Here is a 14,870-nt window from a genome sequence, read left to right on the forward strand (position 1 = left end):
TAATTTGGTTGAATTTGATCACTGTTTCCGGAGTTGAAATAGTCACCTGGCGACCTGGGCGCTGATCATCTTCAGTGCTCTCTCGGTACTCAATAAAGCGCTTTCACCACTCAAATTCATGCGCACGAGATAGAGAATTGTTCACATAGGCCTCTTGCAACAATTTATACAACTCAGTCGAAATTTTTTCTTAATTTAACGAGAAATTTGAGATTGATACATTGCTCCTGTTTTTCGTCACACATGGTTTTCGGCACCAGAAAAAAACACGTTCGATTCAAACCGCTACTGCACAAATACTATAATAGTTACGGAAACTTGTTTTTGGACTTGTATAGACAAGATATCTAGATACCCAACGTACTACTCGTTTTTTACCCTACCCGTCTAGGGCAGCCTGTAGGCAAGCAGTCTTGTTATTTAATAGCCAGACCTCGTATGTAGTTTTTTCGAGTTGAGAGCAAAACGGAGGATTTTTCCTGTGATTCTCTTTCCAGTTACATTACTTATACTACTTTTACTAGTATTCTAAAAGTGGCATAGTTAATTGAGTAAGGATATGGAATTAAGAAATTAGAGTATGGATTTCAAATATGTCGTAATTTAACTCCAAGGCACTAAATTCGAAAGCCATCGAACATAACCTCAGCTATAACCAAAAATCATATTTTCCGCACTTTTGGTTCATCATTACTGACAAACTTGATGTAATTAAGATATTTTGAGGCTCGGTTCCTTAAGATTTTAAACTAGAGTAAACACTCCAAAAACAATTTCCAACCTCAAAAAAACAGCAATAGCTCTTATTTAACATATATTTGAAACTTTCTTTCATAATATAAAAATTTTATGCATTATTAGAATGGGTATTTCGAATTATTTACATTTTACGATATTCTATAATTTAATTCATTACGAAGAAATAAATACTCACCGCAAGTTCCGTATTTTCCAACAACAATAGTCTTTTAGACAAAAATTATAATTAAACGGATCGTTAAAACAAATAAAACATTCTAAAAAGTAACACTTATCATCTTCCTGGGAATTAGCAGAAGCAATTAGCGTATCCTAGGTAATTCAAAGAATTGCACGGTATTTTATGTTTTCTACAAACTCCACCTTGCTCTTTACACTTCAGAACCCATTTCCAAGAGTCCCCAGACTATTAGCAAGTCTCGTCAGACTAAAATCTGAAGACTTCTTGCGGAAAGAATCTCTCACGTCCTACGCAAGGCATTTGACTGCAAGACTCGAAGACCGAAGCATTGAAGACAGCGGTTTGCTATTAATTCACCGGCAGCCAACGGACGAGCATCTCGCATGTGCATTATCCGTTTACATTTTTGCGTTTTCGTTAAGAATTAGCCATCGCGACACGAACGGCGTTATTAGTGATGAACATTCTTCTTCTGAGATAAGAGTTTTTTCTTTCGGTCTGGGTTCACAAGAGACTGACTGGTTCTTTAACTAGTGGTGTGACGAACGAAAAACAAAATGTTGAGGTAAGTTTGTTTTTAAGTGCGAATTTGTTGACCCTGTTACGAAATACATTTTTAGAAATAGTTTTCAGATACAAAAAACATGATACGCACTATTTTTTCTGTTATCGGACCATATAAAATGTATATATCATTTGATGATCCATTTTTAATTTTGTCTTATCCAAATAAAAAACTGGTATTTGCTTTAAGTGTACTATTTTATGAGGAAGAAACAACTTCCTTATTCTAATATATAAATCCTTTCTATTGTTTATGGAAGTCCCTTTACCACCAATGGAAAATAATTTATTAGATTATAATGAAAATAATTTTTTTTGCACTATCGTGAAATTTAAATCGTACTTTTATGGAAAGAAAATTACGACTTATGTAAAAGTTTAGTTTTAAATCTTTTTTTCTAATTATGTTGTAGTTTGTTGATTAGAAAAGGTTAAAAAAAACTTTATAAACTATATTATTTTTTAGTATAAGATGTAGTTCAAAATAGCACATAACCATATAAAAAATAATCTAATAGTAATAATTTCCAATATTTCTTGTATTAAGAACTTCTCTGTAATTTTCACATTTTTAATGATAAATTAGTGAAGCTTGAAAACTAACTTATATTAGTATCATTACTCAACTTCAAAAGTAATTCTCTGCTATATTGTTCAGTTCATTGTTTGCTATTAATTTGAAATGATAACATGGAAAGAACTAAAAACCCAAATACAATGATTTGCGATATAATTAATACACTCAATATATAATGTTTATAAAGAATTATACATAATTATACAATTTTCCCGAAGTTGTAAATTATAATTCTGAAGTATTATTATAATCTGTAACGTGTTTTCTTAACTATATAAATCCCATATAATCTCTTTTTAAATATAATGAATTGGCTTTTCCAAAACATTTAAAGCAACTATCGAATAGTCTAGTATATTCTAGAATATTGTAATGTTTTTCTTATTTATTTATACGATTTCTATTCGTGAGGTGAACTAATAAACACTGTCTCTTAAGTTCTTGATTTAAAAGAGTAACGATTTTGAAGTGATGCTAATTTTTAAAATTGATGAGTGATTTTTTTTCATAATTACTTAAACATTATCTATGTAATTAAAAAAAAGATGAATGAATACAGGGCTAGTAATATATTTTTGCACTTCTGCACTTTCTACTCAATATGTTTATGAAAGAGATTGAATTCGACCTATTATCTATTTAAAATAAAAATTATAAAATAGAACATTATTTTTTAGAAATACTGTCTTCTAAGTGGCGGCCATTCCATCGCTGGATTTCATAAAACATGGCTCTTATATTTCAGAAAACTTTTCGATATATTGGTATATTACTAATTTCTTGACGAATGATCTTCAATTGTAGTATTGCTCTTCGTAGACTCGACTTTTGATAAAACTAAAAAGAAACCAGCTGAATATAGGTCTAGGTTGCGGGAAGACCATGGAATAACTGTTTTACGTGAGATCAATTTCTTCAGCTATAGATAAGCTCTCATCGAATGTATGAAAGATTACGCCATCTTGCTGCATCCATGCTCGATTGTTGCAACTCTCAAAATTTTGTAACGGTTGTAGGAAATAATGCAACTACTGAATCGCCACGTGTCTTTTCAAAAAAGAAAGGGCCAATTATGCCCTTTGATATTGCTACCCAAATCGTTATTTTTGGAGAACATGAAGGTTATGGGTGTTTCTACTCTCTACTCTGCAAAAATATGCCCATTTAAATGAAAATGGGCATTTTTCGACTAGAAAACGTCATTGAAGTTGCCAAAATTAATATTAAATAATTTTTTTCCAATTCTTTCTCTAAAAGTATCTTAAATAGAGTCCTACTTCCATTAGCCACGCAGTTTTTCGGGACATCGCTAAAGCATTTATTTATTTATAGTCTTTTCGCTTCTCTTCCTCTGCGACAGCCCTTATTGTTTGTATTTATCAAATTCACATTTAGACACTGATTAATATTGTGTAATTAGCAGTACAATCGAATGACGTAAGAATCCTTTAAACAGAGTGCGCGTTGTTCTCGCGTGAAATAATCCCGTGTGCTTAAATTTCTAAATGCTAGACCGGTTACAAAAATACAAAAGCTTATGGCCCATCCTGTACATATCAACTTTGGAGCTAAGTTGATAGTCTAACAATTGATTTTCAATCGTTCAAATTAACGTTTATTCGTTTCACCATTACTTGTTTCAGTTCATATTGATTTGTTAAGCCATAAAGGTGGAAATAGGACTTAATTATGAAGTTTATGAGACTTATCACGAATTTACAATATAAGACATCAAAACTAAACCTAAAAATATAAAATTTTCAAGTATAGGTAGATTCATCGTTTCTGTTCTCGTTAATTTTTTACTTTCTCGGTTCTCTCGATTTTTGGCTCTAGAAAATCGAAAAATCATCCGATTTCGATGATTTTTTTTAAATCTTTATTTTTACGACGAATGTGAAGAAATATATGAAATATTTCAAATATCACAAGATTTTATATGGTTTTATGACTTTAAATGTGGTCATAAATACACTTCTTGAGATATAATTGTTCGTAACTTTTGTGCCAAGTATCAAACGAAGTTCATATATTTTTTCGTTCGTTTATTTGTTAATCTTGAAAAAAAAACGAATATATTGAAAAATAATAAATAAAATGTACAAACGATTATATATGAGAAAAGGTCAATTTCAAGAGAAATTATTTTTAATTGTAATAACATCATAAATCAACATTTTCATGTACACTTTTTTTTTCAATGTGCTCATTTTTTTGTGTAGATTATGAAGAAAAATAAAACAACTTCATTAGATTATTTGGAAAAAGTTATCAACAATTATAGGGAAATGTGTGCATTTTCATGAAGGTTTAAAGCTCTGAAACCAATATAAGCTTTCATTTTTTTTATTCAAACATTTTTTTCGTAAGTCTGCCGAAAAAAACGAAGATTAAAAAACATTCATCGAAATCGGATGATTTTTCGATTTTCTAAAGCAAAAAAGCGAGGACATCACGAAAGTATAAAATTACCCTGTCCTCTAAATTGAAACCCATACAGTATATTATAACAAAGTTCTTTCTTCTACTTCTCATCTAATAGAATGAGACTAAATTATATTTTACGCTTTCAGTAAAATGAATCATTTTTTATATAGAATGTATTATAATGATAGACTAAAACAACAGTAGTTATTTTTCAATCAAGTAATATTGAACAATCACTCTGTATTGTGTTATTTTCAAAATTACTACGATAATGTTCTCTGAATTGCAATTTACTTGTAAATATTTCAATTATAAGTTGGAGAAACCAATAACAGTCATTCATGGTTCTATGTACCTACCAGGCAAATAATTCAACATAGTTAGTACAATAAATGTTAATGAAATACTCACAAACATAAACTTAGTAATTACACGGAATTATATACAATATTGAAGAGTTGAGATCTATAGGTCTTAGATTTTGTATAATAGATTATTTGATAACAGTAACTACTGACCCTAAAATGTGGATTGTTTTGGGACAATACATATAGAAAACAAACTACAGTTTTTCAAGGCTTCTATCAACGAAAAGAAATAAACATGAGTAATAATTCTAACACTAGTCTCTCTTATCTGGCTTCCATCGCATACGAATGGAATCCCTGAAAACGAATCTGCAGATAGCCACGCCACTTCTAACAACCCTTCAGAAATTCTGATCTAGCTTGTGAATGATCCCAGGTTCAAGTTCAGAAAAATCATTCAAGATTCTTGACGAAATCTATGGAGTAACAGTACCGCATTTTTTTAATAAGAGAGAAGCTGTGACAAATGAAGACTCTATATTAACTACATCACATTTACTCTTATTTTAAAAATAAATTAAAATTTTTGCAATACTTCTTTACGTAGCCTATTAAGTAGTTTTCATATTGTTTGTTCCAACGCATATTCTTGTTTTGTACTCCAAATTAATTGATTACCCCACAAATTAATCTATTTCTTTACTTATTCGGAGCCTCTCCTACCATAGGTGTAGCGATGAAACTCATTTTTAATCTGTGTAAATGATAATAATATCGAAATGTGTGATTGTTCGGGTACTTGGCCAACAAGACTTTGTAGATTAATTCATTATTCAAAAGTTTGAACAGGGTGAAAATATATAATATAATAAATCATACAATATATTGTTTCGAATGGAATATTCTCTTTAAAGATATTTTATTTCAAGTACATGAAATATCATCCCATGGTTGTTAGACTTTTAAGGCTGTATACTTTGGAAATATCCCTATAGTTATGCAAAGTGAATCATCAATCATTTACAACAGTTATAAGTTTCTGTTGATACCAATCTGCCAATCAAATTTGATTAGTCTATGTTAGAAACTTCTCCAAATTTGTTAAGTTAGAGTGATATTAAGTTAATGGAAATCTCATAAATTAAATTATTCATAAATCAAGACATAATTTTAAAACTATATTTTCATAATTTATCATATATAAATGAAATCAATTATTATTATCTATATTTTTATATTATTATTATAACAAATGATTCCTTAGCCAATTATAAAGAATCTCAGCATTCACATACGTAGATTGCTTTGACATGACAAAGTAACTTCTTGGTGGCATGTTGTCCTTCCACTCCTTTTTTTTGTTCACCACCTTCATGATAACTAGTAGAGAAAGAAACTCTACTTCCGCATTGCAGCATCTAACTACGCTGATCATTTCTCTTTTTTCTGATGAAATAATGAAAGGAACTGTTTTTGAAACTTTTTAAGCTACAACTGCACCTGGTTGGTATAGGTATAAAATAAGTTGAAATATTCCATATCTTCATCCCGATTCATCCCCTTGACTCTGACCTTCAGCTTTTCTTATACTTAGATCTAAATGTCGAGATAAGAACAGTTGTAACCAATTGTTGCCTGCTTCTCTTTTCTCGTTTTTAAATTCATGTCTAAGATCAAGCTGCTGACGAAACTATAAGTGAGACTTCATAAACAGTCCTTTCTTAAGGGAAACCCATGGGCCTGCATTTTTTTTGGATGTCTGACAAGTAGAACTCATTAGCTGAGCCCAAACAAGAACTAGGACCTATTGGTGTTTTGGAATCGTAGACAGATTTGAACTTTCTTTTAAGAGTTTTTCCAGAAATATGGAATTCTATGGACGCCCTTCTCAAAGAATAATCTTTGGACTTTATTTTCCTTTGTCCATGATCCTCTAGAAGAGGCGGGATATACCTAATTGGCATCTTTGAAAAGATAAATATGCCGTCAACATTTAAAATATAAAAAGTTCAGGGATCGCTATCTATCCCAATAGTGGCATGGTCCTCTCTCACAATCGGCCGGGAGAGAAAACGCGTCATCAGACATGGTGGACGCAAACTCAAACGAAATGTACGCACCGGCACCCCGTTGCATCTAAACAACTCTGAAACTAAGTCCTACCGTTACCCACACCCTAAGCTATGATAAAAACGAAATATTACGACATATTATACAAATTGAATGTGTATTGAAAATGAAAATCATGGAAATTACTTACTTTTTGTTAAAATAAAGAGGCATCCTAAACAACATCACTCACTCACGTCACAAACAAACTCATCACTGATTTATGGCGTTGGCTATCTTTCCCTTATTACCATCTATACCAGATTTACCCTAATTTAACTATCCCCAATTTCTTGATGAATTTTATTTCTTTTATAGGGCTGTAGAAAAAATAATGTATGCAACATGTGCGTAGTATCTTTTTTCACTAATGGAATCATTTTTCCATTCGTACAACTTTATGCACTTGTTGCATAATAGTTGTTTATGCAACAAGTGATGGCTCGTACGACAATTCCTACGAGTGAAAGAAAAGTTAATTTACTCACGAGTTTCATACAACAATTTTTCTACGTCCGTAGACTCAAAAAAATTCGACAAAACTGTTATCAATTTTTATTTTGTAATAGTAATATTAAAAGTACAACTGTGAGCATTATTAATTTGAATTGAAGAAGAAGTTACATTACTATTGGTACTTGAATTGGCAACATTTAACGAGTTCAAAGAAATAATATCGTATATTGTTCTATTAGTACTTATTGGATTGTTGGTAGGACCTTGAACATTTACAATGTTGCTTGAAGTCGAATTAGTTGTTCCCGTTAAAATTTTCACTGCGGAATCCATTTTGTTTTTTATTGAGTCGTCTACGTACCCCCCGCAACCGTGTTGGATTTCCACCCAGCGTGTTTCTTTAGTTGAATTATATCACCACCGGAATCCACTAATAGAGACGCCGAAGAGCGTCGAAATGTATGCCCAGTGTAGTTTTTTGGATTAGGTAAATTCAAATGTGTTACGATAAGCGAGGGAATTTTTGAAAATGTGTTGATACCTACAACTTGGATTTTGCATTTTCCATTTCTATACTGCAAAAAGAAAGGATCTGTTTTGACATTTGTGGTCGTTGGTTCTTACATTTTTTATAAATGTTTACCAAGTTTATCTATTGTCAGATATTACACCAATAACAGTAAATCGACGTTGAATATGAGGCTTTGTATTGAGGTATTGTGCTAATTAAAACATTTCCGTTGCACTTTATTTTATATAATTCCTCCCTCCGAAGAGCTCCTGCGAATCCGAATATTAACGCAACCTAAAAGATGTTACAAATAATATCTAAGCTTACGTTAAAATTTTTTGCTGTCATACCTTATGCATGAGATAATTATCGTCTGGACAAAAACTCATTAATTTTTTCACGGACAAATGTTTTAAATTTTTTTGTGACTATAGCCAACTGATTAATTTTTCAAATGAGATTTGAGTATTTACTGATGTCTACGTTGTTATTTACCATTAGGGTGCCTTTCAGTTCTGAATAAGTCGACCAAAGTGTTGAAGACTTTGACATTTTGGATTTAGTTTCAAAGTAAGTTAGTAACACTATTTCTGCGAAGCTGTTTATGCCTTTCTTAGTAAGCTACACCATAAAAAAATTATATTCCTTTAAATACTGTTCCCTGGATTTCTCTCTTTGATTGCAAATGAGTAAAACAAAAAAAAGTGAATTTTATAACGGACGTAGAAAAATTTCTATTACTTGTTGATATTTTCATTAACTACCGTATTGTCATGAAATGCCTTTTTCGAACATACTCTTATGTAACATAAATATGTAAGTACCGGATAGGCATCTAACAGTGGCCGTCGGCCATATCTCAGGTACGGATTATAGTTTCAGGGAAAAATAATAAAGACAAAAATGTCCCCGAGATCTTATTTTCAGAATTTTAGGTCCAACATTTGTATTTGAGGGGCGTATTTGATGATATGAAATTAAAAAAGTGGAATTCATAAAAATTTACCCGATTAAGTAGCACTTTATATTAATAATAGCGTGTGTGAGCTAGTTTTCCCTAACAATCGAATCAAACTTCAAAGAATTTTTTTAACTGTATATAGGTAAACTGGAATATATTTTCATCTAAAATTATTTATATTGTATCAAGTTTCTTTGGGAAATTGTGGGATACTTCTTGTTTCTACATTTATAATATTTATAATTTATTGATTTCAACAAAATTAGTAGTACTGGGAGCATAAGGCATAAAGTTACTTTTACAAGTTCATAAATAAGCGTACAATTTTGTCCGTCATTGAGTAGATATACCTACGTCATTATAAACTCCTTTTCTGGTTTGATGTATGCAGTATAAGATGTTTTCGAACGTTAATGATTTTCATTCTATACATGTAAAGATTAAATTGAAAGATGAACATTTCTATCAGGATGATTATATCGTTACATTTTTTAACGATTGTGTGCAGCTTACTGCATTATTTTAATAAAATTGCCACAATGAGTTTTGTTTTTCTACGAACGATGTCTAGAAGTGATAAATAATGTATGGGTTTATGGATAAAACATTACATAGCAACTTGAAATAACCTGTTCTAATGATAATCAGCACTTTCCTTATTATAGCAGTGCTGATAAACCGACAAATAATGAAAAATGAGGAATGTCGAAATTTCTGGTAGCGAAATTATTATCAATAGAACTTCCATGAATATATAATGAAAATCGAATTATTTTTTTGTTATATATAATAGAATCTTTTCAAATCTTCATTAATATAAACCAAAGTAAATTTTCTTATTATAAATTTGTGCCTTTAATTATTTAATTGATAGTTAGTATGAAGTTAATATTGCAACAACAAAACATTTCGTTTTTATTTAAGATGGAAAATTATACCAATTTTGGCAATCACAAAAATTTGAATATATACTAAACTTTACTAGCATAAAGCATTTCTTCACAGAAAAAATTAACTTCAGTTAACAGATAGACCTTATCGAGGTCTTATAACCGCTTGCTTTTCTGGGTAAGCTTATTATCAAGTTTTGGGTAGTTTCTCATTGAATGTTCTCTTCTACAAAAAAATAACACCATCTATTTCTAGCAAGGCTCATTGGAGCAGGTGCAACAGGTACAATATATCGAAACTTCTTATTTCTTAGACTTTCTGTATGTTTATGCTCCCAAATGTTCTTAATTTGAGGTCTTTTCTGATTTAAAATTAGTTTCCTTCATATTTTTTTAGAGGCAGATGAAAATTTGACGTTTCGGCTTTTTTTAGTCTTTATCAAAATATGATATTGACACTGACATTTTGCGTATTTATATTAATCAATAGATCACCTACATTATAAATATGTATAAAATAAGAATAAAATCAAAATAGCAATTTGTTTTAACAATATTAATTTTTCTTTGGTTTTTACATCTCAAATGCGTAGCAATAATCAATTAAATTATTTGTAATTGTATTAAAATTTACAAAAAAGATCTACTTAAAGTACTTAGGTCTTTTTATAGCTTTTTCGTTATTATGAATGTGAACCATTTCTAATTATCTTTTTCGTGTATCAGATTCCGTTCCAAGAATTTTTGAATCTTTATAATTGACTTTATGTTTTTTTGATATTTTTTATGTTTTTTTGGTATTGATGACCTTTTGGTCTATTTTCTAAATACTGAGATGTCTGCCTTATGTAGACAGTACAAGGCACTTGATATATATCTATTGATTTATGCTTCTGAATGTTCTTGATTTTAGGTCTCTTCTGTTTTAAAATTAGTTTTTTTTAATAATTTATTTAGATAACAATTCACTTCGACTTCTATTTGAGTCTTTATCAGAATTAAAGAAATATATATCTATTGCTTGAAATAAGTACACAAATTATCAGTGTCTAAAAACGTCATTGTTTCATCTGTCTCCATAAAATTAGAACAGAAACTAATTTAAATCAAAAGAGACCTATAATACATAATAGTTCGTGCAACGCATTCTTCTTGAAGAAATGTTTTTTAGATAAAATTCTGTATTCATAGACCGCAGACGAACATAAATCAGCTTTGTACGTCCTAAAGAGCACATTTTTGAACTAGCACCAGTCACAATTATCTGGTGAGCTTAGACTTAATCGAGTTTCAAGACTCTTCCAGTTATCAAGAGTGCATGATCTCAGGCGAATTTTAATTAAGGCAAATATCCTGTTATTTCGAGTTGATTACTTAGCTTATCACTAGTGAATTTTCTGTTCCTTAATATTTGTTATCGGAGAAAGTGCTCATCAATTTGACTTGGAACTCTCCTTCTTCTTATCCACGTTTCCAATTATCATCTAACCATTAAATTAATTGCTATAAAATTGACTAACCAAATCATTCATACTTCTCTTCTAGTAAAATTGAATTTGTAATGCAAATATTATTACAAAAACGACGTGCTCTATTCAACATTTTCAACGGAATTGTTAACTATCGACCTAGCAACTTGATCCACACTAAAGAATAACAAACACTCAAACAGCCTTTGAATGGTAATGGACTTATCGCTATGTTGACATGGCTTTTATCTACTGCCAGAGATGATGAATAGCATTCCCATTCTACCAAAGGTTACTAATTCGAAAATCATGTTTTTATTGGAGAGTTAGTTGATTTGTAAAATGTGGGCTGGAAAAATTCGTATGCTACTATAGAATAGATCTTTCTTTTTCTAGAATTCTATTTTATTATTCAATATAGTTTCCTTCGAGGGCGATACGACAATTGTATTTAGCCTCAAAATAGGCTTCAGTTTCAGCGATTTACTCTTTAATGGCGCAAACTTCATGTTCAACGAGCATCCTCCCGAGTTCTGATAGTTACTAAAGACCAGATCTGAAGAATACGGTGGACGCTGAAGCAATTCGAAGCCCATGTAATGCAAATTAGCCATAGCGCGACACGATTTAGCGATGCACAATCTTTATCTACCTACTCCACATTCAGAATTAATTAATGGTATCATCTTTTTCCGAATTATGCAATAATTTGAGGGCATATTTACTGGAAAATGCATTCTACTCTGTAGGACCAAGCCTTGTCAGAAGAATTTTCACGCTTTGGAGTCGGTTCATCATGAGCGGTCCACCCGGTTGACTATAAATTGTCCTTCAGTGTGAAAAGATATCGACAAGAAAATTATGGTTGATTATGATGGACAAGCTCCAAACACTGGACAAAATCGTTACTTTTTTGTTATTTTTAATCGATTGTGAGCTAGCGCTTGAAAAGAGCTATTACATAACGAAATATTTAATCACTATACGTCCAACACGTTCCTTTGATAGATTTAGGGTCTCAGCTCTTCCTATCCGCTTCAGTATATCCGAAATTATTTTGTGGATTTTTTATGTTTTTGTCGATGACAGCATCTTCGGGGCGTCCACTTTGTGCATCGTGCTTTTTTCGCCTCATTTAGACACGTGCCTTTTGAAGGATAGTGCTAACTGAACTGAACTGAACTTTTTAGCCCACCTAATATGTGACAGTGTTCTATCTTTGGAGTTAATAATCTTCATTTGACGTTATTGACATGATTTATAACACGAAACATTAAAAAAAACAAAAAGAAATCCGTCAAAGGTACATAAAAAATACTAGCTGTTATCTAAATAATAGCAAAAAATATTCCAATACTATTAGAGATTAATAATTTTATACCTTCAGAGCTCGTATAATTCATTGTAATAATACAAAATATAAGATTTCAATCAAATATACGCCCATATCTACGTGACTGGTAGCATAAGTTGTATCGATTTAAAATTGTAACCAATAAAAAAGTTATGAGAATTAATGGGTTTTTATGATCTGATAGTATGTGAATGGTAATTTGTTTAATTAAAATGATTACAAATAGTTTTTATAGTTGGATATTAATTTGTGGTTCAAAATTTAATCCCGATTTATCTGATTTTAATTGTAACAATTGACTGCATTGTAATAATCTAATTATTCAGTACTATCGCATTCCAATACAATTACAGTAAATTCAATCTATAATGATTAATTTCCATAGGAGAAATACAATCACTCAACAAAGAGAGAGTATTTGATTATTGCATTTGATTTTATTTAGCACCCTGACATTTGAATAATTAATGTAACTTGTTTATAGAGTTTTGATAAATAATAGTTTTGGATTTTAATAATGAAAATGCATCTAGTCTAAAAAGCTTTGTTCTAGATATTATCTGTCCATTTTCGCTTAATCTGCTCATTTCCTTCTTATTAATTCCTACCTCAGAATTGATTCTGTTTAACACCAACGTTTCACTTATTTGTATACAAGCTCAAATGTTCAAGGCTAGAACATGAGTACTCATAAAATATATTTTCGGGAATAGGCAACCAATGTTGTAAGATGTCACTTTATATATGCAAATTTTGAGATAGAAAGCTCACAGCGACGGACATTCCCTGCCTTCGTTCTCTTTTTCCACTCGTTTTGCTTCTATACTCCTCCGAAAATCCTCTTTATTACCTTTTATTTCATATGTTTATTTTGTCTTCTTCTTTTTTGTCATGCACCCACTGCCATATGGCATGGAAATTTGAAAAGTTTAATAAATTATAATTCGCTTTAAAACTTATCACACTCAAGTTTCTTATATTAATTACATTGTAATAATTTTCAAAACGTAATTTATTTTATTCAACTTTAACAGGAGAAGACATTTTTGACGTTAACCAGGTAGTCACTCTGGTTTTCTACAACTTTAACACTACATTTCTGTTAAACTCTACGATAATATCGATATTAGCTCATTACGATTTGCAGCAGTAATACTCGTATATGTTTGTATACGAATAATAACGGTGTAAAAATTATCAAGCTCAGCAGCAGGTTCCACTTCTAAACTGATATTAACGAGAAGTAAGGTATCAACATGCCACAGGTACAAATCGTTCACTTAATTATCAAGAGATAAGACACATTATTAGAATGACGTTTCCTGTGATATTCAATTTATTTATTAGCTAATTAATTGAGACCTTCATTAGCGATTGATATACTGATCCCAAATAGATGCTTTTTAAACATGTTTTTGAAACGGTTGATGGATAATTAATGGTTTCTTGAGCCAATTATCAAAAAATGGGCTTTTTTGAGACATATCTGTCGAGAATCTTTAATATTACAGCAAAGCAAAGTAAATTACAATATTTCTTTTTTCTTGAACTTCATTTTCGTTATTTGTTTCTGATTAAATCCGCTGGAAATCATTCAAAAACTTTAAATACCACCTTAAAAATGTATTTGTCATAAACTATTGTCATTGGAGAACTTGGCTTTAGCTTCAATAATCAATTAATATAAGCGCTACAGTTTACACATGAAAATTTTGACCAATATATATTTGTAAGTTTTGATACATATACATTTGACACTTATCATATATCAGATGATTCGGATTAATTTTCATTAATTTAATAAAATTCTTTTTTAATGGGAAGAAAATATTTCACAAATAAACAATAATAGTATACAATGAATCTTTTTCATATTTGACTCACAAAAATGCTAGTTACATAAAGAAAAATCCAGATTACTTAATAAAATAATAATAATAATTTAATAAAATTCTTTTTTAATGGGAAGAAAATATTTCACAAATAAACAATAATAGTATACAATGAATCTTTTTCATATTTAACTCACAAAAATGCTAGTTACATAAAGAAAAATCCAGATTACTTAATAAAATAATAATAATAATTTAATAAAATTATTTTTTAATGGGAAGAAAATATTTCACAAATAAACAATAATAGAATACAATGAATCTTTTTCATATTTAACTCACAAAAATGCTAGTTACATAAAGAAAAATCCACATTACTTTAAAAATTAAAACGCAAGAGACCATATTTTGTGAATATTTGTCGGCATTTATTTTAATTTAAAAATAGGAATTATTGTTCACATCTTTAATG

The 14,870-nt window shown here is 30.2% G+C and overlaps 1 protein-coding gene across 1 annotated transcript in view; it reads left to right on the forward strand.

The window, feature by feature from the left end:
- Nucleotides 1-1,230: 1,230 nt before the first annotated feature.
- LOC130901932 (uncharacterized) overlaps nt 1,231-14,870 on the forward strand; it is a 92,280-nt gene continuing 78,640 nt past the window's right edge. The window contains exon 1 of the mRNA XM_057813634.1: nt 1,231-1,505. Within this exon, the coding sequence (XP_057669617.1) occupies nt 1,498-1,505 (8 nt within the window). The 5' untranslated portion in view covers nt 1,231-1,497. The remainder of the gene's footprint in view (nt 1,506-14,870) is intronic.

This window comes from Diorhabda carinulata, chromosome X, assembly GCF_026250575.1.
Source record: "Diorhabda carinulata isolate Delta chromosome X, icDioCari1.1, whole genome shotgun sequence".
Classification (NCBI taxonomy): domain Eukaryota; kingdom Metazoa; phylum Arthropoda; class Insecta; order Coleoptera; family Chrysomelidae; genus Diorhabda; species Diorhabda carinulata.